At 44.5% G+C, this 22237-nt stretch overlaps 3 protein-coding genes across 3 annotated transcripts in view; all 3 read left to right on the forward strand.

The window, feature by feature from the left end:
• The window catches only part of clint1b (clathrin interactor 1b), a 33541-nt gene extending 24796 nt beyond the window's left edge, over positions 1 to 8745 (forward strand). The window contains exons 8-12 of the mRNA XM_063203227.1: positions 937 to 1012; positions 2875 to 2955; positions 4807 to 5093; positions 6461 to 6659; positions 8060 to 8745. Of these exons, the coding sequence (XP_063059297.1) occupies positions 937 to 1012; positions 2875 to 2955; positions 4807 to 5093; positions 6461 to 6659; positions 8060 to 8484 (1068 nt within the window). The 3' untranslated portion in view covers positions 8485 to 8745. The remainder of the gene's footprint in view (positions 1 to 936; positions 1013 to 2874; positions 2956 to 4806; positions 5094 to 6460; positions 6660 to 8059) is intronic.
• Positions 8746 to 12033: 3288 nt separating this feature from the next.
• On the forward strand, positions 12034 to 18505 carry LOC134452094 (transcription factor SOX-30-like). Its single transcript, XM_063202462.1, has 6 exons — positions 12034 to 12808; positions 14786 to 15025; positions 15126 to 15341; positions 15707 to 15811; positions 17109 to 17376; positions 17723 to 18505. The coding sequence occupies exons 1-6, from the start codon at positions 12106 to 12108 to the stop codon at positions 18135 to 18137; spliced, it is 1947 nt and encodes a 648-aa protein (XP_063058532.1). The 5' UTR covers positions 12034 to 12105; the 3' UTR covers positions 18138 to 18505.
• A 561-nt stretch (positions 18506 to 19066) lies between these two features.
• tcerg1b (transcription elongation regulator 1b (CA150)) overlaps positions 19067 to 22237 on the forward strand; it is a 28838-nt gene continuing 25667 nt past the window's right edge. The window contains exons 1-4 of the mRNA XM_063203229.1: positions 19067 to 19195; positions 20029 to 20263; positions 20587 to 20739; positions 21056 to 21512. Coding sequence (XP_063059299.1) covers positions 19149 to 19195; positions 20029 to 20263; positions 20587 to 20739; positions 21056 to 21512 — 892 coding nt within the window. The 5' untranslated portion in view covers positions 19067 to 19148. The remainder of the gene's footprint in view (positions 19196 to 20028; positions 20264 to 20586; positions 20740 to 21055; positions 21513 to 22237) is intronic.

Raw genomic sequence — 22237 nt, forward strand, 5'->3', positions numbered from 1 at the left:
CCAGAAATTATGCCGTGTCCAGACCAAGAGCGAACTACGCTGCCTGGTAGCGTGGGTAGCAGAAGAAGTTTCGCCGTGAATACGCTGTATTCGCTCCAGACTCAGTATTGACATGTTTGATGAGGCTAATCACATAACGGCTCTGGCTTGACAGCCTGGGACATTCGGAGATATGAACGTTCCGATTGGTTGCCGCCGAACAGCGTCAGAGCGAATTCGCCTGCGATTAGATTTAGTTTAATCTTCAAAATTCGCTCTGGTAGCGCAAGAAGCTTCGCTCCTGGCGAATTCGCTTTGGTAGCGCAGGTCGCGTGCCCTCCATAGAGAAATAATGACTTCCGTCGCTTCGTTCGCTCTTGGTCTGTACACGGCATTACTGTATCCATCCATGATGGAGGAGATGGAAGAACCATGTAAGGAGCACAAAAAGCAGAAAGTGTTATAGCAGAATGGCATCCAAAAATCTACTTGACTTGTGACCCTTGCTCTTGCTCATGCACAGGATATGTACACACGCATACATATGCGCACATACATTTATAAATGATTACACATGGTGCTGTCTGATACACGTTCAGCCATGTTCAGAATCAGATATGTATCCAAGGAGTGCTTCAAGGAGGTGCGAGCTGCCAGTGTGGAAGTTTAGCTTATACTGCCCTCTCATGGTTATGTGCTGGTAGCATACAATTCAACACAGAAACCAGTGTCTTATCTAATACTGTTTCTAATATTTTGTATTGTCCAGCCTTTTTGTAATTGAAGAGTTAAAGCTTTTTAATCTGTTTCTTTGCAAGAGTAAAATTGTCATAGGTTTTTCTTTAAAAAAAACAAAAAGAAAAAAGTTCTGGCTCAGGATTTTCTTCTATCAGGCCTGTTTGTGTCAGCTTTTTTTAAAAAATCTCGGGTTTCATTACAATTCTCCTGTCATCACAGACATCCATCAGCCAGTCATCAAGCAGTGGCCTTGCAGACCTGTTAATGGTGGAGCCGGTCCAGGCAGCAGCCTCTGGTAAGCACCATCTCTCTCTCTATCTCTATCTCTCTCTCTCTCTCTCTCTCTCTCTCTCTCTCTCTCTCTCTCTCTCTATCTCTCTCTCTCTCTCTAATTTCCTAGCATACAATTTGTGACTGTCCACTTGGGATATTTTTTTGTTCCTCACATTATTGGTCTTATTGTGTATTTTTTATTTGGCTGGTCTTATGGGCTGTGAGTGTGCACATATGCTGAGTGTATTTAGCCATCTGTTTAATCCTTGTGCTGTTGAATTTACCGTTAGTGGTTGGGTTTGATTTACATTTTAAGGTGATTTAATCTCTAACAAACAGAAATTAAACTACATTTCAACAATGCATCTGTCATATCTCTATGGACAGGCTGAGCTTGTAAGGTTTTTCTGTGTTTTTTTTTTTTTTTTTCGTGCTGTTGATATTTGCATGGAGGATCAAAACTAAGAAAACCTGTGTGCTCATGTTTTTTTTTCTGCTGTTTCGGCTGTTGCCAATATGAGCAACGGCGATGATTCCGATAGGATTTTTCTTGGTGGTGATCCCGTTGGCAGGCCGTCAGTGTGGGTCTTTGTTTACTGTGTGTGTACTGAGAGGTTATTTATGGCGTCTAGACCCCTCTCTCCCTCTCAGCTGTGGCCTGATCATCTGATGAGTCAACAGTATATGATCTACACACACTCCACTCCTGCCAGGCCAGGCATTTACACACACACACACACACACACACACACACACACACACACACACACACACACACACACACACACACACACACACACACTTTTTACTATGTGGCTCTGAGCCTAGTTGGTATCATTCTAGTTGGTGTCATTGGACACTTGTGTGTGTGTGTGTGTGTGTGTGTGTGTGTGTGTGTGTGTGCATCTGCGTGTGTCTCTGCCTCAGTTGGTTCCATTTTGAGGAACGTAAAGACTTTGTTTGTATAATCTAAAATGCTGTCTGATGATGCGTATCCTTCCTAGTATAGTTTTGTTTCAGTGTCGTGGAGCACAGTAAAAAGTTAATTTCACATGCTTGCTGGATGAAGAACACTTTTCTGTGGTTGTATGTTGACGGAGCAGTGCCCCTTAAGAGCTCCATGACACCCCCGTTGAGAAACGGTACTTTATAGCCTGGGTAGCATCCCTCCAGTGAATGTTGTGAATATCCTGTGACTGGGAGGGAGGGGTGCTGCTCATATGGGAAGGTGGGTGTGGGTGTTTGTTGAATGTGGTGAAAAATGGGGATGGGCAAGTATGCTTGAGTAGGTAGGAAAGAGAAAGGTAAGGGACAGTGCAGGGGGGTATGGTGGAGCTGGGTGTGAGTTGCAAGCAGTAGGGGCAGTGCGGGCAGTGCGGAGGGTATGATTGGGCAGGGTATGCATGAGTTGGCAAGATGGGGGCAGTTGCACGGAGGATGCATAGCGTGCAAAGGCCATACCGCACACATGGTGTTGTTTTCCATCCCATCTTGCCTCTGTCCACAGCCATTAACTTCACACTCCTGTACGCTTGTTTTTTTGTTTTTTGTGTGTGTGTGTACCCAAAACACACCTACTGAGACACACTTGTCATAGGCAGATGGACTGTATAGCATCAGCACTGTGTGTGTATTAAGAGTGTGCAGTGCAGATGAGATATGGCAGAAGGTACGATACAAAGTGAAAGAAGGGGATTTACCGTGTGTGTGTGTGTGTGTGTGTGTACATGTGTGTGTACATGTTTGTGTTTGTCCGCCGTGTGTGTGTGTGTGTGCGTGCGTGCGCTTCTGCCACATTTTTGTGTGGGTGTGGGTGTGGGTGGGTGTGGGTGGATGGGAGCTGGTGAGTAGTCTAATCTCTGCTGTGTGGCGTTCTCCTCTCAGCAGGTGGAGGTTCAGATCTAATCGGGGGCTTCGCTGATTTCTCCTCCCCAGCTGCCTCCGCTAGCCTCCCTTCCAAAGCTGGTAAGTCCCTCTGGCTGCCTCCACCGAGAAATTGGATTACGACACCCACTCACAACACACAACGCTCGCCATCAACACAACACTCGCTGTCAACACACACACACACGCTCACATATACGCTCACATATACGCACTGTTCAGATGAACAAACCTGATCAGACCTTATGTTCATTCAAATTTCTTATTCTTGGCAGAACATTTCACCACACGCTTCAAACACCACATCACAACAATGTTTTGTTTTTTTAAGGGAAGCATAATTTCTGATGGAACTTATTCCAATGCATGATGGCAAAAATCATAAAAACAAATGGAATGTGCAAATAAATACAATCCATGGTTAACTTACAGATAATTATTCTTCAGTAAGGTACGCAAGTTAATAGCATTGTACAACAGTGTTGCACAACCTAATAAAAAAATTGATACACAGCATTTTTTTTTTTTTTTGCGAGTGATTTAATGTCAGGTCGCATTGATTTTTGAAGCCTTTTGAAAACAGTTGAATAATGCACTGTACAAGGAAAGCCATAAAATATCTGTCACAACTGAAAAACAAATTTGGGACAACAAATCGAGGCAAGTCAAAAAGGCATATGCTCTATAGAAATCCACCGCATAAAACTGGAAAATATGTTGCCTTGTAGCATTTTATTTGCTTGTATCAGAGTAGCACAAGCTGTCCAGGTAGTGTGGTGTGGTCTTTTGGTGCCTGCCCTGTGTGTACATACAGTGAGTTACTGCGTGTGCGTGTGCGTGTGCGTGCGCACGTGTTGAGGGTACGGCAGGGCATCTCGCGTGCCGGAAGGACGCTGAAATATTGATCAGGGTCGCAGGCATCCAGATGGAGCTGCGGGCGGCTGAGGCAGATGCGGATGGACACCTGTCCTGTCTCATCCATCACAGGAGCGCAAGGCCTTATGCCCCTCACTCTCCTCCTCCTCCTCCTCTTCCGTCGCCAACTCCTCTTCCTCATCTCACAATGTCCTCTGTCATCCGTCACAGGAGCAAGGCCTTACCCCCCTCACTCTCCTCCTCCTCCTCCTCTTCCGTCGCCAACTCCTCTTCCTCCTCTTCCTCATCTCACAATGTCCTCTGTCATCCGTCACAGGAGCAAGGCCTTACGCCCCTCACACTACTCCTCCTCTTTCTCCTCTTCCTCATCTCACAATGTCCTGTCTCATCTGTCAGAGCAGGAAGGCCTTACGCCGCTCACACTTCTCCTTATCCTCCTCTTCCTCTTCCTCCTCCTCCTCCTCCTTCACCACCTCCTCCTCTTCCTCATGTCACAATGTCCTCTCTCATCCCTCACAAGAGGAAGGCCTTATGCCCCTCACACTCCTCCTCCTCTTCATCATCTTCCTCTTCCTCATCTCACAATGTCCTGTCTCATCTGTCAGGGCAGGAAGGCCTTAGGTCTCCTCCTCTTCCACCTCTTCCTCATTCCATCTTTTCTTCCTCCTCTTCCTCCTCTCCCTGCTCCTCCTGGGTGTGGTGGGGATGTCCTCATATATTTTCTAGTTTCACCATCTCTGATGTCATCATCAGTGCTGTGTGATGTCAGAGCCCATCAGCGTGAGGTACACAGGGGACCAGTGCTCTCCCCTACTGAAGGGAAAAGAGGTATACATGACTACCTGTCACTGGTGACTGACCTGGAAGCAAATGAGCTGTTCTGGACAGAAAAAACCGTCCTTCAAAACATTTTATATTTGTGTACTTTGTTCAAATTTCCTTCTCTTCTGTAACACTATTTTTCATTTGACCAGTAGTACCCTGTATTCAAAACGTGTATATACAGTGTATATATAATACAATGATTGAAGCCAAGTATCCTTCTCCCTTCACCAGGCTCTGGAGCCAGTGCCACCGGGGAGTTTGGCGAGTGGAACGCCTTCACCACCACCAGTCCGCCTGCTTCCACGGCAACCGTGTCGGCCACTGCCGCGCCCCAAACAGTAACGGACCTCTTCGGGGACGTCCAGGCGCCACCCTCTCAGGCCCCCTCCGCCTCCTCCCAGCCACCCTCCGCAGACCTCTTCGACCTCATGGGGCCCAACCACGCCACCCTCAGCGCCTCCCAGAGCATGGGCTTCAGCATGTGTGCCAACCAGAACATGCCCCTGTCCAGATCACAGGTACGCTTACTTATACATAGGCATTTTCGTTTACAAACATTGATGTTGTGAGGAGGGGAAATAAGCTGGAAGCGTGAGCTACACGTGAGCTCATTTTTGCGCAGCCAGGGATTGTTTACAAACGTGAAACCCATGTATACGTGTGCCGACCAGAACGTTCCCGTCGACATCACAGGTACGCTTATTTGTAGGTGTGCCGACCAGAACGAGCTCCTGTAGAAATCACAGGTACGCTTATTTATACGTGTTTCGACCAGAACATGCACCTGTCGAGATTACAGGTACGCTTACTTATATGCGTGTCGACCAGAATGTGCCCCTGTTGATCACAGGTACACTTATTTAAATATATATATATATATATATATATATATGTGTGTGCCAACCAGAACATGTCCATTTCACGGTAACAGGTACGCTTATACGCTATATGTTTAGCAACCAAAAAAGCCCTATATCAAGATCACTTTTCTAACGCATAACTGCACGAACACACCAAAAGCTACAAAGTGTCGCTGGACTGATTTCATGGCAAGAGGGACACGATTGACATAAGTGACTGAACAGAAATGACCATTAAAAGCAGAATGCAAGTATTCCAACATTCCGATTGGCTGTGGCAGCTGTTGCTGCACCTGCATCATGGCTCATTACCTTAATATTCGCTAAAGGTGAACTACCAACTGTTATGTTGCTATGTTGCTCGCCTCCCTCAAATCACCTCTTGTCACCCAAATTGCCTTTGACGTTGTATAGAGGAGCTGCCGACAAAAGAGACAATTACCTATACCATCGTTGTCGCGCTAGTCACGTTCGTGTTCATGCGGTAACATATTACATGACTCATCTATAACATAAACTGGTACACTAACAGTACTATAGTTCTGGAAAAATGCGGCGATGAGATTTCTTCTGGCATCTTGCGATAGTAATTCATTTATACATGCCATGCTACATATGCAATAGCCGGATTTGTTCTTGTATTTGTACCCAATGCACTTCATCTAGCGTAATGAATGAATAACTGCTAGTACAGAGTTCCATAACGTTTCACACCCTTTCACACCCTCATACACGTCTATGAATATATGCTGTATTTGAATTGATTGACTGGTCTAATGTGAAAATGAATAACCCTTTGGCTTTGGCCAAATAGTCCCCCCACCCCCACCCCCCCAAAAAAGCTCCAATCTTATCTAATGTAATCTTATTTCTCCTCCCATACATGCCCAATGTCTCTATGATGCGTACTGCGCCTACTTTTATCATTGTGTGTTGTATTCATTCCCAATACACTTCCTCGAGCCTAGTACCGGTAATAAATAAACTCCACAATTTACTCATCTTATTACCTCTCTCCCACATAGACGTTGGGCGGCCCCATGCACGGTTTAGGAGGTCCCATGATGCCTCAGCAGATGGGCATGCAGAAGCCGGGCCCCAAGGGCTCCCTGCCGGCCACGTGGTCCGACCCCAGCGTCAACATCAGCCTCGACTTCCTGTCGGCTGGCATGCAGGCCAACAAGCCATCGCAGCCCACCCTCAACACCATGCTCCAACAACAGGGTGAGTGGCCTTCTCCTGTGCTTCAATGTCATTGGCAGTCACTGGCGTCTTGTTAACTTGACTTCGCTAGCCTGGCTCGTGGCTATTCTACAGCCCACCCTCAACACCATGCTCCAACAACAGGGGGAGTGGCCTTCTCCTGTGCTTTAATGTCACTAGCAAAATTGTCTTGTTCACTTGACTTCGCTAGCCTGGCTCAAGGCTATTCTATGACAAACCACCCTCACTACCATGCTCCAGCAACATGGTGAGGGGGTGAGGGGTCAGACCATTCATTTTGAATTACTTCGTAATTCACGAATGGTGTTATTACGCCTCTCTGGGGAGGGTTTAGTCGCCCTCCAGGCAGCCGGACAAAAAGCAAACGCATTTGGGTGCATAATAACATAGGTCATGAACATCAACTTTCGGCGATTGGTCACCACTCATTTCAAACAGAGCTGAGCTCACTCCTCCCACCCAAACGCTCCAGGGCATTGAGGATCCCGACCAAGAAAGAATTACGACATCATTATTGTAATCTGGTAAAATCAGGCTAGTTTTCTGTAACACCACAAACCGTAATTAAGGTGTCTGTCAGCTCACATAATTGCACAAATACAAAACGTACAAATACATAATTGTGTATAAGGCTAGCAAAGCCATCAGCCCTCCTTCACTGTGATAAAGCAACAGAGTGTGTGTAGCTTGGAGTCACCTTACGATCTCCGAAGCCATTTTAGAATATCACTCGCACTCTTAGTGAAGTGGAATTGCCTGGCAATGCTGAATATTGTATTTCACTGGTGTGGCCAGCATCTTGTGCTGCCAAGCTGCCGGAGTTCACAGAGGGTGGCCAATAACCCAACTAGTGCATCTTCACCTTCATCCAGCCCCATTGAGTGGTAGGAAATACTTGATGCTAGTCACAAATCTCATGTAGGGGTAACTTAATTTTCCCTAACAGTTTTTTAGTTGCCAGTTAGTGAGCCTCTAATGAAGCTATGGTAAACATTGAGAAAATACGGGCCCCATTTAAGCTCGCAGAATGCATTTGGCAAACTTTTTTACATTTTTTACTGGAAAATAATCACATTTGACTTCTGTAACCACATTTATTTTGTAATTCTGTGCCACCTTGGAAAGTGAATGCTAATGTGCATTTGTGTGTTAATAAGTAGAACTACAGTCTTCCAGCGCCTGTAAGTTAAGTATTTTTTAAATGTATGATTGCTTTCTAACCAATCTAATTATTACTATTGTATGCATGTGCGTGTGTGCGTGCGTGCGCGCATTTTCTCAAGTGAACCCTGGTTGTGTGAATATGAGAATAGTGTATTGAGCCAACTGTATAGTTGTGATATTGTGCAATATAGATATATTTTGACTGATTGATTTGATATGTGTTTTTGTTTTCTCAGGACCAATCCCCGGCATCCAGCCCCCTGTTAACATGATGGCCCAGAGTTTTGCCGGCATGAACCTCAGCTCTCCGCCAGCAGGAGCAGCAGCAGCAGCACCGGCAGTCCCAGTGTCCCCCAGACCACCCATGATGGTGTCGGGCGGCCAGGTGGGCATGGGAGTACCCCCCGTCATGGCAACGGGCACCATGGGAACTGGCGCTATGGGGCTCGGGGGAATGGGCGTCGGAGGCGTGGGCGTCAATCAGGGAATGCTTGGCATGAACATGAACATGGGTATGGGTGCCCCAGCTGGTATGGGTTTGGCCGGGGGCAGCGTGGGCATGCCTGTTATGGGCATGGGGTTGGGCCAGGGGATGGTTAACCCTGGCATGGTGCCACCCAAACAAGATGCCTTTGCAAACTTCGGCAACTTTGGGAAATGAACATGCGACTGAGGAGGAAGAAAGACTTCTGGGATGGGATGGACGGGACGTTTGCAAGACTGGAAAACAACGTATTGGGTCGGGTGAAAAAAAAGCTGCCTATCACACATGGACAAACTGGAAATAATTAAACAAGCAAGGAGAGGGGATTGGTCAGTCACTTCTGACACACACACAACACACACCAGTTCTCTGTCACACTCTTTCTCTTTGGCGTCTTAACCTGGAGGTGAGGATGAGAATGAAATAGTTTCAAAATAACTTTTTAATGGGTGGGTGGGCGGGAGGGGCGGCAGGCGGGCAGGGACCTGGAATGGAAAAGTATATACATGGGATACTTCAGAGAAAGTATCGTGGAATTTTGGTACATCTACCAATCCTGTTTCAAGAACACATGATCAAATCACTTCTGTTTTTTTTTTCTACCTTTAGTGTTTTTGTTTGTTTTTTTTTGCTTCTTTTAGGATCTTAAGAAGGAAAAAAAAGATGATTCCAGAGATTACCTCACATTTCCATACTTCATGCTGTGACTCAGAAGATTGAAAGTGTATGTTGTTTTGTAAATATTGTCCTTTGGGTGATTGTGTGTTTGTGTGTGAAAAGAAATTAAATTATTGTATTGTTCAAGACCTCTCGGGACGGGATGGATGTGGGTAAGAAGGCATGGAGGACAAAGAACTACCATAGGTCCTTAATTTTTCTTTTCATTCTTTCTTTTAAAAAGCTTGTTTTATGTTATGTTTGAGTAATACTGTTACAGAAATCCTACTTCTACATTCTACTTTGATGGCACTGGATCTCCATTGGTCCCAAGGCAGGAAGATTTTCGATGTCTGCTCGGTCCATTTGCTGCTCATTGGCCACTCTCCTTGTCCCGCCCACAGCTTCAGTCAGACAGGCTTGATCCATCACTCTTTTTTTCCCCCAGTATAGTTAGAGACTGCCAGCCTGTCTAAAAAAAATACAACAAAACAAAATCAGAGTGCCTGACTGCAAGCTTAGTTGCCTTCTCATGTCTGTCGGGCCATTTCCAAGAGCAAGCCAGTATTCAACATTTACAATGAAAATAACTGTTTCAGATCCACTCATATGAGAACATATATCAACATGTTACTGTTTTCCAGGTATGAAGTGTATGTGTGTGTGTGTGGATTTTTTGTGTGTTTGTTTTTTGTTTTTGCGTCATTTTCTGTTTTGTTTTTTTGTCCACAAAAAAAATCCATTTACTGTTGTATGAAGGGCATGTTTAACTGAAGGAAACGAGAAACTGACTTGTCGATTTTGCCACAGCTCCTCATTGTTAAGGTCTGTGATTTGACATTAATCTCATTTTTTTTTTTTTTTAATTTCTTTGAGAACGCACAAGGTCTGTCTCATGGTATGATTAAAACCCACTTTTTCAGGTCAGTCAGTGATGGGACCGTCTCAAAATGGTAGCATGTTAAGGCTGCTCGGTGGATCACATGAAGCTGTTGCAGCTCCCTCTTGCTGTCAGGAGGAATGAACGTCCAACAACGGATTCTGTATCTGACTTGTTAAAGGATACGATACAATAAATATTTTGACAAAGTTCTGTAGCAGTTGAACTTTTGAGAAATGGCCACTGTGTGCTGGTCATTGTGTTGCTTTTGAGGGGTCATCCAAAGGCTTGTTTAGTACGTGCGTATATAAAGCTAATCAGATTTGCAGTTTGATGTTAATTTTTTTGCATGTGATTTTATATATTCGTTTGTTTATTCCCACATGCTGCTTAACATGTGATGGATACACTCCAACACCCACCAAGATCTCCGCTACATTCTGAGGCATTATGTTAGAAAAAGAAAAAAGACCAAAATCTTTATTTTGTTACTCTTGAGATTTACTCCATGAGGATTAGTTCTCCTATTTTAATACCTAACATTATAAAACTTTATTATATTCCTATATACATTCTTTTAAGGTTGGGAGAGAGTCATTTTGGGGGGCAGGGGAACTATTCGTTTTCTGAGGCGTACACATTAGGACAGAGGATGCTGTTTTTTTTCTCTTTTTGTTGATTTGTTAATCTCAATACATTTTATGTATGACATTAAATAGTTCATTCAAACTTAAGATGGCTTGATTTTTGTTTTCCATTGCACTTGTCACAGGAATTAAACACGTCATAACTTATACCTGGCAAATTACAGTCCAAGGTAACCTCGGAAGCTACCGTTTAGTACGTAGTAAGTGACCTACCACACATCCTTAACCACCTAAACCAGGGGTCCCTCAAACTATGATTGAATGATCATTTGCTTATAGGTTATAAAGAAATAATCTTATATTTACATTAAGAAAACCACCAACTGTGACTCAAATATTGTAGTCTTCACTATTAATTATCATCCTTGGTGTGCACCTCAGAAGCTTGCGGGCACCACGTTGGTGACACCTGACCTAAACCAACCTCTGCTCGTTCAGTAATTATAGGGTGGATTTAAGATTTACTTTACTTATCAGTTAAGTTTTTAAATAGCCACATATGGCACCTTTTCCCCATGAAATGTTCATAATGCATGACAATCTTCCTAAATGGTGCTTTGTCAACCTAACCTATAACACAAATGGAAAGAAATGCTCTTGGTGATGTTTGCTTGTGGATTTTAAAACATTGATGCTCCAGACTAAATATAATTTCAACTTGTAGATGTTATGCCTAGGAACACCCGGTGCCTTTCTACTGTATGTCCCAGATGTTAACACCTGGTTGTGTGATGGACGAACAGCATTTTGTAAGCCTATATGACATTTGTCCTTATTCCCCCTTTGCCCACATGATGTCACTATGGTGCTTTGTGCCGCGTGGCTTTTACATCACAATTGATTTCAACTTATATTCATAATGTAAATCACGGCTTAATAACAGTAGGCCTACATCTTGTATAGCTACAGTATCTGCAGATAACCGTGGACAATATTTCACCCCCACATTTATAAGCTCATCAAATAAAAAATGTATTGAGCAAATTGCATTGCTCTGCCCTGCTATTCCAGTTTTAGGCAAGTGCAACTGTGTCCTTTGTGTTCCTTCATGTGGTGAAACATTATAAAACATAGCTGGATGGGTGGGGTGAATCCCAAAATAAATCTGTGAAGTGAGACAAAACATGACATCAAAACCTTTAAAACATGAAAGGTAATGCAAGTTTATTTACAGAGTGCTTCATACACAGGCACCTGCTCACATAAAATAAAAAAAACATCAGATAGGCCTACATGAAAGAATAAAAACAAATTAACAGAAACAGAACAGAAAGAGAAATTAGGGCCTATTAAAAAAAACTCTTGGGGGAAAATAGTTTTCGTTCATTATGTACAAGGTTAATTAATGTTACAGGTTAATGAAGCTGCTGTATCCATGTGCATTTTCACCCTAGCAGTGTCTCTGTCAATCACATCATCACAATGAGTTCAATCAATTGTTTTGACACTTTGTGACGCGCTCAAAAACACGTCTGCTAGTTGGTTTGCATGGCAACAAGCGCGTGTGAAACATTTTTGAATGAGAAACATTCTACGACAGTTTATTATTGAAACGGCTGGTCATCAACTTTATTGAGAGATCATAAACGGGTTGAAAGGAGAATCGTCGCAACAATGGATAGACACCCCAAGAGAAGGGCGCAGTTGTCATTCAGGAAAAACGAAGAAGGGAAAAGCGAAGAGCCTGGCTCCAAACCCAGCAAACGAATTTTAGGTGATGGTGCGAGAAGACCTGGCAGACCCCCGAAAATTCCCAAAATTGATGAACTACAAGTGAATGTCGTCCAGGAGCAGCCTGACATCAGCAGTCAGGGCAAAGAGGACTCAAAAGTTCGCGAAGTGTCCGTGATATTTAAAGCAGAACCGGGTAACAAAGTTGTGCCCGTAAGTCCTTCGTCTCAAGATACTGAAGAGGGAAGGGGGATAAAGGTCGTTGAATTTGACGAAAATCAGAATGTGGTGTTTCTCCCAGTCACGGTTTTGACGAACACGTCTGAAGAATTGCAGCCTTTCAGAGAGGAGAGCATCGCTAGTGCCATCAGTGAAGAAGACCAGCAAAGTAATGATGGACTTAAAATTACAGAGGTTTTCTCAGTCCCCACTCAATTTGTTCAGCAAGATCAACCACAGATGGCTCATCTTCCGGCTCAGATGCTACAAAGTAACGATTTTCAGCTACAGTACACTTTTGATGGGCCAGAGCCGATCAAACTCAGCCGAGTTCCCTACCCTCCTCCTGGGATGGACCTATCCACGGACACCTCCGTAAGAATTGATACTAGTGGAGTAAATCTTACACAGTCTCCATCTGCAGCAGGTAACTTAGATAAATTGTCAAATGTATTCAATGTTTTGCTTGGTTGTGTAGGCCTATCGTGTAGTGCCGCCGCCCCCTAATTAGCTAAATGTTGGGTTAGCTGGCACCTGTGCTAACACTGGGGGGCAGATGTGCATCCACTGGATGGCCATGGAAATGATTTAGAAGATGTTTAGATGTGAACAATGGGCGTATAGCGCATGCGTTGAATTATCTAAATACCTGAAATATATTTATTTTAATGCAACCAGCGAAATGCCTAAAACTTTTTTTGTAAAATTATTTTGCCCAAATGTGACTTAATTGCACAAGTAAACCACTTCAAGGGGGCGTTATAGAGAGCCCCGAGGGGGCTTTGAGAGCAAACCAGCTGAGAGGGGCTGGGGGCAGAAATGGGGGGTCACCTAGGACCAATTGCAATGATAATCGATTCCAAGTTTTCTCTAATCCCTAGATAGGCCTAATGTCTATAGAAAAATCTTCTACAGATTTATATTTAGTGGAACTGAACCTACTTTTTTTCAAGGTCAAAGTTGGAGATTTCCCATTTATTTTTTCCATAGGGAGACAATAGAGGAGATACTTGGTGAATGGTGTAAAATTTGTAAAATGAGAAATCAATTTGAAACTTTCACAGTAGTTTCTTCAAGCTAAGCTACTTCAAGACCAAAAAAAAGCAAGAAATATGATTAAATATGTAAATGAGATCACATCTACTTAAATATGTGGTAAGTAACAATGGGCTAAACATGATGATTGACACTTGATTCACACTTTTTTATTGATACTTAATCCACCCTACATCACATATGAAAAATCTACCCTCATCACTTCAGTGGAACATAAGTTACTTTTTTAAAGGCCAGAAGTAGCAGATTTCCAATGCATTTTGCCATTCCATGGGTAAAACCTGCTACTTTTGACCTCGGAAAAAGTAAGTTCCACTAAATTGATGATTGTAAACTTGTAGGGTAGATTTTTAATATGTGATGCAGAGGGGTTGAAGGTCAGGATCAATATAAACCATTACCAATGCAATTTGTTTCATGTTTGGTCTGTTACCACAAATCTTATCACATAATTCAGCACATATGACCTCATTTGCTCATTTACTACTCATCATATTTCAGAAAACTTGCAATACAAAAAATATATGCCCTAATGTGGGTTTAACAACTGTGAAAGTTTCAAATCAATATGTCATAGTTTAGGCTATTTCCATTTTACCAGATTCACCTATATCTATGGAAAAATAAATGGGAAATCTCCAACTTTGACCTTGAAAAAAAGCATGTTCCACTAAATATCAATCGGTAGATTTTTAATATGTGATGCAAGGGGGTTTAAGGATCACTAAAAAGTAGGAACCACTACCACTACTACCTCTACTACCTCTCCATGTCCGTCAAGCCACCACACTTGCTACGTTCAAAAAGCACCTAAAATCACACCATTCACTGAGGCCTATGGTCCTTAACCACCCTGCCCCAACCCCACCTCTATCCCTCTCCTCTCCTCTCTCTCTATTCCCCTGCCCACTCTCCTTTTGTAAAGCGACCTTGGGTTACTTGAAAGGCTCTATATAAAACCAAGTTATTATTATTATTATTATTATTATTGTAATTCATCCCGCGTTTTGGCCTTTTTTAGAGCTAGATTGACTGGCCTAGGTATTGGGAAGGCCCATTCAAATGGAAGCTCTCACATCATTCTTGAAAGCTTTATAATAAGCATACAGCCTAATAAGGCTGCAGCATGCAGAAAAGGATTTCTTCTTATTATTATTATTATTATTTGGCTGTGCTATTTTCATAATTTTACATAAAATGCTGTTAGGTGGGGGGTGCAATCATGCTTATCATGAGGTCAGGGGGGCGTTGGCATGCTCATGATGAGGTTAGGGAGAGGCATTTCGTCAAAAAAAGGTTAAGAACCACTGCTGTAGATGTGATTCTGATTTCTGGATTCCCCACTTAGATGACTTAGAAGTACCTACATGCAAAGACCGCAATGGCTACATCAAGAGACCCATGAATGCCTTCATGGTATGGGCCCGCATCCACCGTCCGGCTCTGTCTAAGGCCAACCCCATGGCCAACAATGCAGACATCAGTGTACAGCTGGGACACGAGTGGAGCAGGCTGTCAGAGGAGCAAAAGACACCTTACTATGAAGCAGCCCGCAAGCTGAAAGATAAACACCGCCAAGCATATCCAGGCAAGAAAGACAACCTTTCAGCTTTTGACAATGCTTTTCTGCAACATGTGTTGTCACTGATCATTGGGCTGTTGATTCATCTATATCTCGCCACTGTTAGGTTGGGTATACCACCCAAGACCAGGGAAAAGAAAAGGAGCGGAAGACGATCAGTCTTCAACATCTACACAGCTGCCCCCACCCCCCTCTGCTGAACCCTCACCTCCTCCTCCTGTCCCAGAGTCCGGCGTGCCCTACACCATGGCCAGACGGCCCTCTTCTCGTGGCAGAAACGCAGCTGGACAGTATGTGTGCAGAACGGTCAGCAGCAGACCCAGTGAGTCAAAACATCAACCTCTTCCTTGAAAAGATAAAACAAAAACTCTTTATAGAATGTGGCAGTCCCAATAAATTGTCATGCTTTGCTCATATCAAGGACAATCCTGAAAAGCTGCCCATCATGTCTGTGTCATTCACAGATTTTGTAGAGATCTTTTTTGCAGATGCCTTTTTCAGTTGGGAGTGAATCTTGAGTCTTGAATTTGTACAATATGCATTGCATGAGGACCATTTGTCATTGCATTAGCACAATCTTTACGTAGGCCTAACATAAAATCTCAAGCAGTTTTAATATGCTATCACTGGTGACAGTGACATTGATTTAATCTAATCTTTATCTAAATGTCTAATCTCCTCCTATAGGACTTCCACCAGTCCACATGATCAGAGGGCCAATCCAGATGCCAGGTGGGCAGCCCATGTTCCTACAGCCACCCCCTCCACAACCTGTAATGCATCTTGCATGTGGTAAGATACATTATCAATTACATAAGTCATCAAGTGTTATTATGGTTGTCTTGACTGTTGGAGGATGTCCGCACACTGTTTCTGCTCACAGTTGTATTACACAGCGCATTTCCAGATCAGGACTTTGTCGACACCTGACAAAAACTAGCCTGGTGACCCACCCGCCCATAATACTTCTCTTCGTTGTATTCATGGTCTGGCGATGGTTCTCTGGGGAGGCTTTATTCATCTTCCAGGCGGCCGGCCAATAAGCAAATGATTGGGTAAGAGCTGTCCAATCGTTTCAAACCAGAACTGAGTGCGATCCTCCCGCCCCTACAATCAGGTCAGGTCAAAGCATGGAGGTAGTATACTCATGAACGGCCATCCGGGTACTTTGCTCGTAAATGAGCGTTACGCCCCTTTATGGGTGAAAACAAACTGAATGTCTCATCAACTTACATGCTACATCGGCTTGTCTAAATGAACACAGTCCATGCTTCAGCCACGCTGTTTGGCTCTATTATTTGAACAGCCGGCAACACAACACGTGTTCAGCATGTTGCGCGTGAACAACGCTAGTCTACAGGTCCGTATCTTTCATTTATTAAATCCCAACATCACCTATTGACTTGCATGGGTTGTTTTTCCCCCACAAATGGGCGTAACACACATGGAAAACGTCACGCCGTTCATGAGTATAAGAACTGGAGAGAGTGAATAAGTCCCGCCTCCAGTCATTTCAATGATGAATGCTAGGCTAGTGAATTCAGCCAAAATTGAACAAATTTTTCAGCTTCAAAGATCGTTTCCGCCACCAGTTTACTCAGCCAATTACGTGCCACGTTAATGACTGACTTATGATTGACCAGAAAGATCTATGGAAGACGGGCATTGGATGCATGGAGGTGCCCAACCACACACCTGTATTGTATGTGTGCCCAACACTAAACTCGCGCACCCACCAATCGCGTCCACCCTCTTTGAGCGAAGTGGTGGCGGAATTGCGACGAGGAAGTGCCTAGCTAATCGGCGAAGCTAATCAGCCAAGTCCTGACCCCCTGGGTCAAAGAACCCTCCTGACCATTGAATTTGAATGAAGAGAAGTATTATAGGCGGGTCATACCAGGCGAGACAAAGACCTCATCGGTCAAAATATTGTGCAACAGGTGAAACAGTGAGCTGGCATTCTCTCGCCTCGCTTTATCCACTCATTTAATCCAGTGCCTGTTGACTTACTGTAGGTGTGTGCACATACCCTAATGCTGCCGTTGACTACATGCACTCTTACTAACACCCCCTCTTTCTGCATTGACAGGGGATGTAGCTCCGGGTCAGAGGGCCTACTATGGTAAGCCCAGTGCCCAGCCAGAGCACAGCCACATCCAACCCAGAGAGCCCCCAGCAGAGGGCACTCCCGCCCACATGATGCACTTCTCAAAGGGCTTCCCACTGCAGGCACCAAACCTGCCAGCCCATCAGCTGTACTCCTCAGCACCACCACAGCACCCGCCCACAGTCATGCCTGCCCAGCGCTACCCTTACCCACCGCAGGTCTACCTCCCACAGCCCCAATACTACCCGCAGTGAGTGAAGGAAAAACATTAATTATTAATAATTATATTACTATTACCAGTAATATTATTTTTATTGTTATTATTTTAAAAAATGATGATGACGTGTGATAATCATAACACAACTAGTCACTTTTTATGGTTATGAAGATTAATTGTATCCCTTACAAGGGCTAATAAGGGATACTATGTTTTTATTTGTCTCGTACCTAGAAACACTGTGAAAGTAAATTGCATGCACTTTCATTTCAGGGCATTCAGTTATGCTCACATGAATTATTGTTGGCAACAAGTGCTCTGGGCCCCGTTTTCAATTCGTTTCCAATCTCATAATTGTTTTCAACTCTCGCCCTGTCAGCTCATACCCAGCCCCCCAAGGTGCCTATCACCCGTACCCGAACTTCGCGGCACAGCAAGTGACGGACATCCGCAGCTACTACGAGGAGCAGTGCAAGCGGCACGAAGCCATCCTGGCCTCCCTGTCCCGCGACTTCCTTATGCGCGAGGCAGCTGCAGAGGCGGCGGCAGCGGGCAGCAGCAGCAGCCAGGGTCACCACCATGGTGCCGGCTCCGCGGGGATGGTGGGCCCCTCCACCAGCTCTGGGCTCATGATGGTGTCCTCCCCGTCCATGGCTAGGCCTTCCACCTCAGACGCCGCCTACAGCCACAGCCACAGCCACAGCCAGGCTGCTCCTCCTGCCCAGGACGACCCCAGTCAGCTGCAGACCGTCGGGGAAGATGAGGACAACGTCCGCGTCCTGAGAATACTCTAGTTGCACTTTTGTACTACTGGTGTACTTTTTAAAGATTTTTTTCAACGTGTAAGAAGCAAAATGACAATATATTGTATATGGCCTCTGTTCTGTTCATATATAGCTTTGATAGGTCTGTTTCTCCTGAAATTATCCCAACACCTTTATGAATTTCAGTGTTGCTGAAGTTGACTTGTTTTGTACATATTTCTACGCTATGATCAATTAACTGAATTTGTGGCTCTATTACTGAATTATAACACTGAAGAAATGCAAGTTTTTTTTATTGAGTAAGCTGTTGAAATGTATTCTGCATCCTCGTGGATGTTTTGTTTCTTCTTGGTAATTTTTTGATCAAATTAACCACAATAAAAAACATTTTATTGACATATTGTTGTTGTTGTTGTTGTTGTTGTTGTTGTTATTATTATTACTATTATTGTTATATGAGAATTCCAGCAGACCCCAAAGCCACTCACTGCACGAGTGTCACTTTTTTGTTCAAAAAGCTGTTTCACTAAATTCTGTAATAAATTAGCATTTTATTTTTGAAGATGAATACAATCTTTAGGAAACTTTTTCCATAGATCATCTAATGATAGTGTAAATCTGGTACAAACTGTATTCAAAAGCAAGCATCCTTCCTGATCAAGTGGGCAAAACCACATCTGTGAACACTAAACACAGTAGCCTACAGGTAGAAAAGCAGGTTCACTTTCAGATCTGTCCTCGTCCAGTCAAACCCAAAACCTCACGTTGAATTCCTGCACTGATAGTTGGATTGGGATATCAGCAGCAGCATAATTTTCTTGTGTACTAGATAGGAGAGAATACACGTAGATTTTGCATTAATACTTGTGATGTGAATTGAACCATTCTTTGATTTCATTCATTCATTGAGTGAAGAATCTGCACCAAACGGCGCACGCTCCGTGGTGCCTTCCAACCACTATCGTCATCGAACAGAAGTAAAGGAGTCAGCTAGCAAGAGTATCAGTCTGAATTCGAGTTAACGGTTATCATCTGTCCATTATGGCGGATGTTGTGGAAGGGGAAAATGTGGGATTCAACGAGAACAGGTAGGTCCGCTGTTTATTAATGTTGTTTCATAGAATAATGACTTTGAATGAAGCATACTTGCGGCAGTTTTCCTCTTGGGAGGGGGAGGCTAGTGTACATAGCCACCTAGCAGTGTGGTGTTTGCCATACAGTTAGCCTAACCCAAACAAGCCATACTTTTCGGTGAATAGCTGGAGGACAATAATCAATCATTTTGACAGACAGTAGGGATTAGACGCACCAACAGTTATTAGTAGCTTCGGTACCGGGCAGTTTACACCACACCTTCTGCGTACGTTAAGTAATAATGCGCAAAGTTAATCACAATGTTTAATAATGTTGGCGGTTTTTGGCTTGTTAGCTTGACTCCCACTTTTGCAGCAGCACCAGCTAACTGCGCTAGCCACACCAATCCACGCTTTGAAACGATTTATCATGCAAACTGCGAGTTGCGAGATGTTCAGCACATGCTATTACAAGTGTCAGCATGGTCTCAACCACTCTGCATTTTCACACAATAGCATAAAGCTGGACTGCAACTGAATTGGCTAAAGAGCTAACATCATTGCTGCTCAAGATGATACTGTAGTTGGCCATGTAGCTAACTAGCGTGTAGATACGGAGCCCAGGGGATGGAGTATTCTGCAGGGGGTGTTTTCTAGATTGAAAACATTCAGCTGATGTGTTTTGCACCTGACCCAATACAGTTTCACACACAAGCAATTTCCCATCATTAATGTGTGACCCGTATTTGCCATTGGCTGCGTTTTGACGACATTTTCAAATAATGCGTCCAGATAGCTGTCTGATGATCAATAACTGTTGGGCTTGTCTTGCCTGTTCTGCAACCCAGGATGGCGCAACCGCAGCCGCAGACTTTGCGATTCCGCAGCCCTGCGCCTCCCCCCACGACAGTCCTGCGCACCCCTCCACCTCTGCTGAGACCCCCACCTCCACCTTTCGGAGTCATCAGAGGGCCGCCCCCTCCTCCCCGGCCACCCTTTGGTCGGCCTCCTTTTGACCCAAGCATGCCACCCATGCCTCCACCTGGAGGGTTGCCCCCGCCCCTTGGACCCCCCCACCTGCAGGTAACCTATACAGTATGTGGCTTTGATATCTTTCTTTCTAAACTGCTGCAGCTTTGTGTTTTGTTTACGTCTGAAGAATGTAGTCTACTCTCTTGTTTCTGTCCTATGGCTAGAGCCATAGCGAGGCGTTTATTCTAGACTGCATTACCATACCGTAATTTATCTCCCATCTGAACTTTTACAGTTGGCACTTGCTTTGCGTACTTCAGATTAAGAAATTGCGGCGATTGCTGTAGCACTGCTTGAAGGAACTTCAATGCTTTCTCATAATTGCATGGCTTAGGCATGTTGTTTAATCTCATTTTTGTCTTTTTGTTGACCAGAGGCCTCCTTTCTTGCCTCCACCCTTGGGCGGCATGCCCCCACCCCCCGGCATGATCTTCCCCCCAGGGATGCCCCCTGTGCCTTCAGCTGGCGCACCCAAACTGCCCCCCGCAGAAGAGATCTGGGTCAAGAACACTACACAAGAGGGAAAGGTACTTAAAACACAAGAGAAAATGTTCTCACGGATGCCTTAGTGTATTGTAGTGTAATGTCCTGGAATAACTGTTCACTGGTGTTGTTGTGTAATTCAAAGTTGTACATTGCTCGATTGTAGCTTGATTTTTCTGTCATATAAAATGATAAATCAGTATTCTTGCTGTACCTTTGCAATGCAATGGACTTTCAACTCTCTAGCCAAACTCATACCACTGCTGTCTACCTTCTGCAAAGGATGTGTGTCATGTCTGTGTGCTTTCATATCTTGTGGAAAATAGACCTAAACCTTTAACTCGTTTGCCCTTCTCCAAGATCTATTACTACAATGTACGCACCCGAGAGTCGGCCTGGACCAAGCCGGAGGGCGTGAAGATTATCCAGCAGTCGGAACTGACGCCCATCATGACCCCTCAACAGGTGGCAGCTGCAGCCGCGGCCGCAGCAGCAGCAGCAGCTGCCGGAGTGCCCATGCCCCTACCCTTACCACTACCCCTGCCCACCTCTAGCCCTGGTGGCAGTGGAGACGGCAGCAGCAACAACAACAACAGCAGCACCCCAACCCCCACCTCCACCGCTGCCAACGCCATCAGCAGTGCCCAGGCTGTCAGCAGCTCGGCGGCCTCCGTCAACAGGAGTACCCCCTCCCCGTCCCACATCTCCTCCTCCATCACCACACAGGCCCCCTCCCCCTCCCCCAGCCGCAACCTCAACTCCAGCCCGGAGCTGTCCACCAGCCCAGCCCCATCCATGCCTCCCCCGCCTGGGCCCAGTAAGTACTTTACTGTACACCTGCGAGAGGAGACTGGTACATTGCATTAAGTCTCTGCAGACTTTGAGGTCAGACCTCACATCTGTTATAAGCAGGTCTTTTTTTGCCAAACTATGGTCGACACTTTATGGTAGACAAATAACAGTGCATTTGAGACTATAATAGTACATACTGTTAACTGAAGAAGCACTGGATTGCTGTGTAAGGCTGATAAGACCAAATTGAATCTATATATTGGAACTATTGTGCCATTTCCTGAACATGCTTACACTGTACAGCCATTTTGAATTTCTGCCTCCTCTGTGGTTGGCAGACTTTTTAGGCGCGCAATTAGGGCTGTACAATATCAGAAAAAAAAATTGATACTCGACAACAGCATGCAACACATCGATAATGATATCAAGAAATATAGCCAAATTTTCCTGTAACTAATTTGGCCATGGTAGGCTTCTCTCGCATTTGTTGACATTCAGCTAGTGATTGGACAGCACAGAAACGTTTTACTTGTTCGAGAAGTAAGTCATTTTCACGATACGCATATCGCCGCTCTTGATATCGTGATTTCGATACATTTTCGATATATTGTGCAGCCCTACGTGTGATGCGCAACTACTGGTAACCTGAACTGCTTCTGCAAATGCAGGCACTCTGAAGCCATTAGCTGACTGAAAGGATACCATCAACAGCTTACATTTTAATGGGTTATGGATTATGCATGATATAAC

Source organism: Engraulis encrasicolus, chromosome 7, assembly GCF_034702125.1.
Source record: "Engraulis encrasicolus isolate BLACKSEA-1 chromosome 7, IST_EnEncr_1.0, whole genome shotgun sequence".
Taxonomy (NCBI): domain Eukaryota; kingdom Metazoa; phylum Chordata; class Actinopteri; order Clupeiformes; family Engraulidae; genus Engraulis; species Engraulis encrasicolus.

What these genes read in the sequence shown, in the direction of transcription:
- LOC134452094 (XM_063202462.1), top strand. Translation starts at nt 12,106, where the DNA reads ATGGATAGACACCCCAAGAGAAGGGCGCAGTTGTCATTCAGGAAAAAC. An exon ending in TGTAATGCATCTTGCATGTG is followed by an intron (nt 15,812 to 17,108) that starts GTAAGATACATT and finishes CTGCATTGACAG; the next exon opens with GGGATGTAGCTCCGGGTCAG. An exon ending in CAGCCCCAATACTACCCGCA is followed by an intron (nt 17,377 to 17,722) that starts GTGAGTGAAGGA and finishes TCGCCCTGTCAG; the next exon opens with CTCATACCCAGCCCCCCAAG.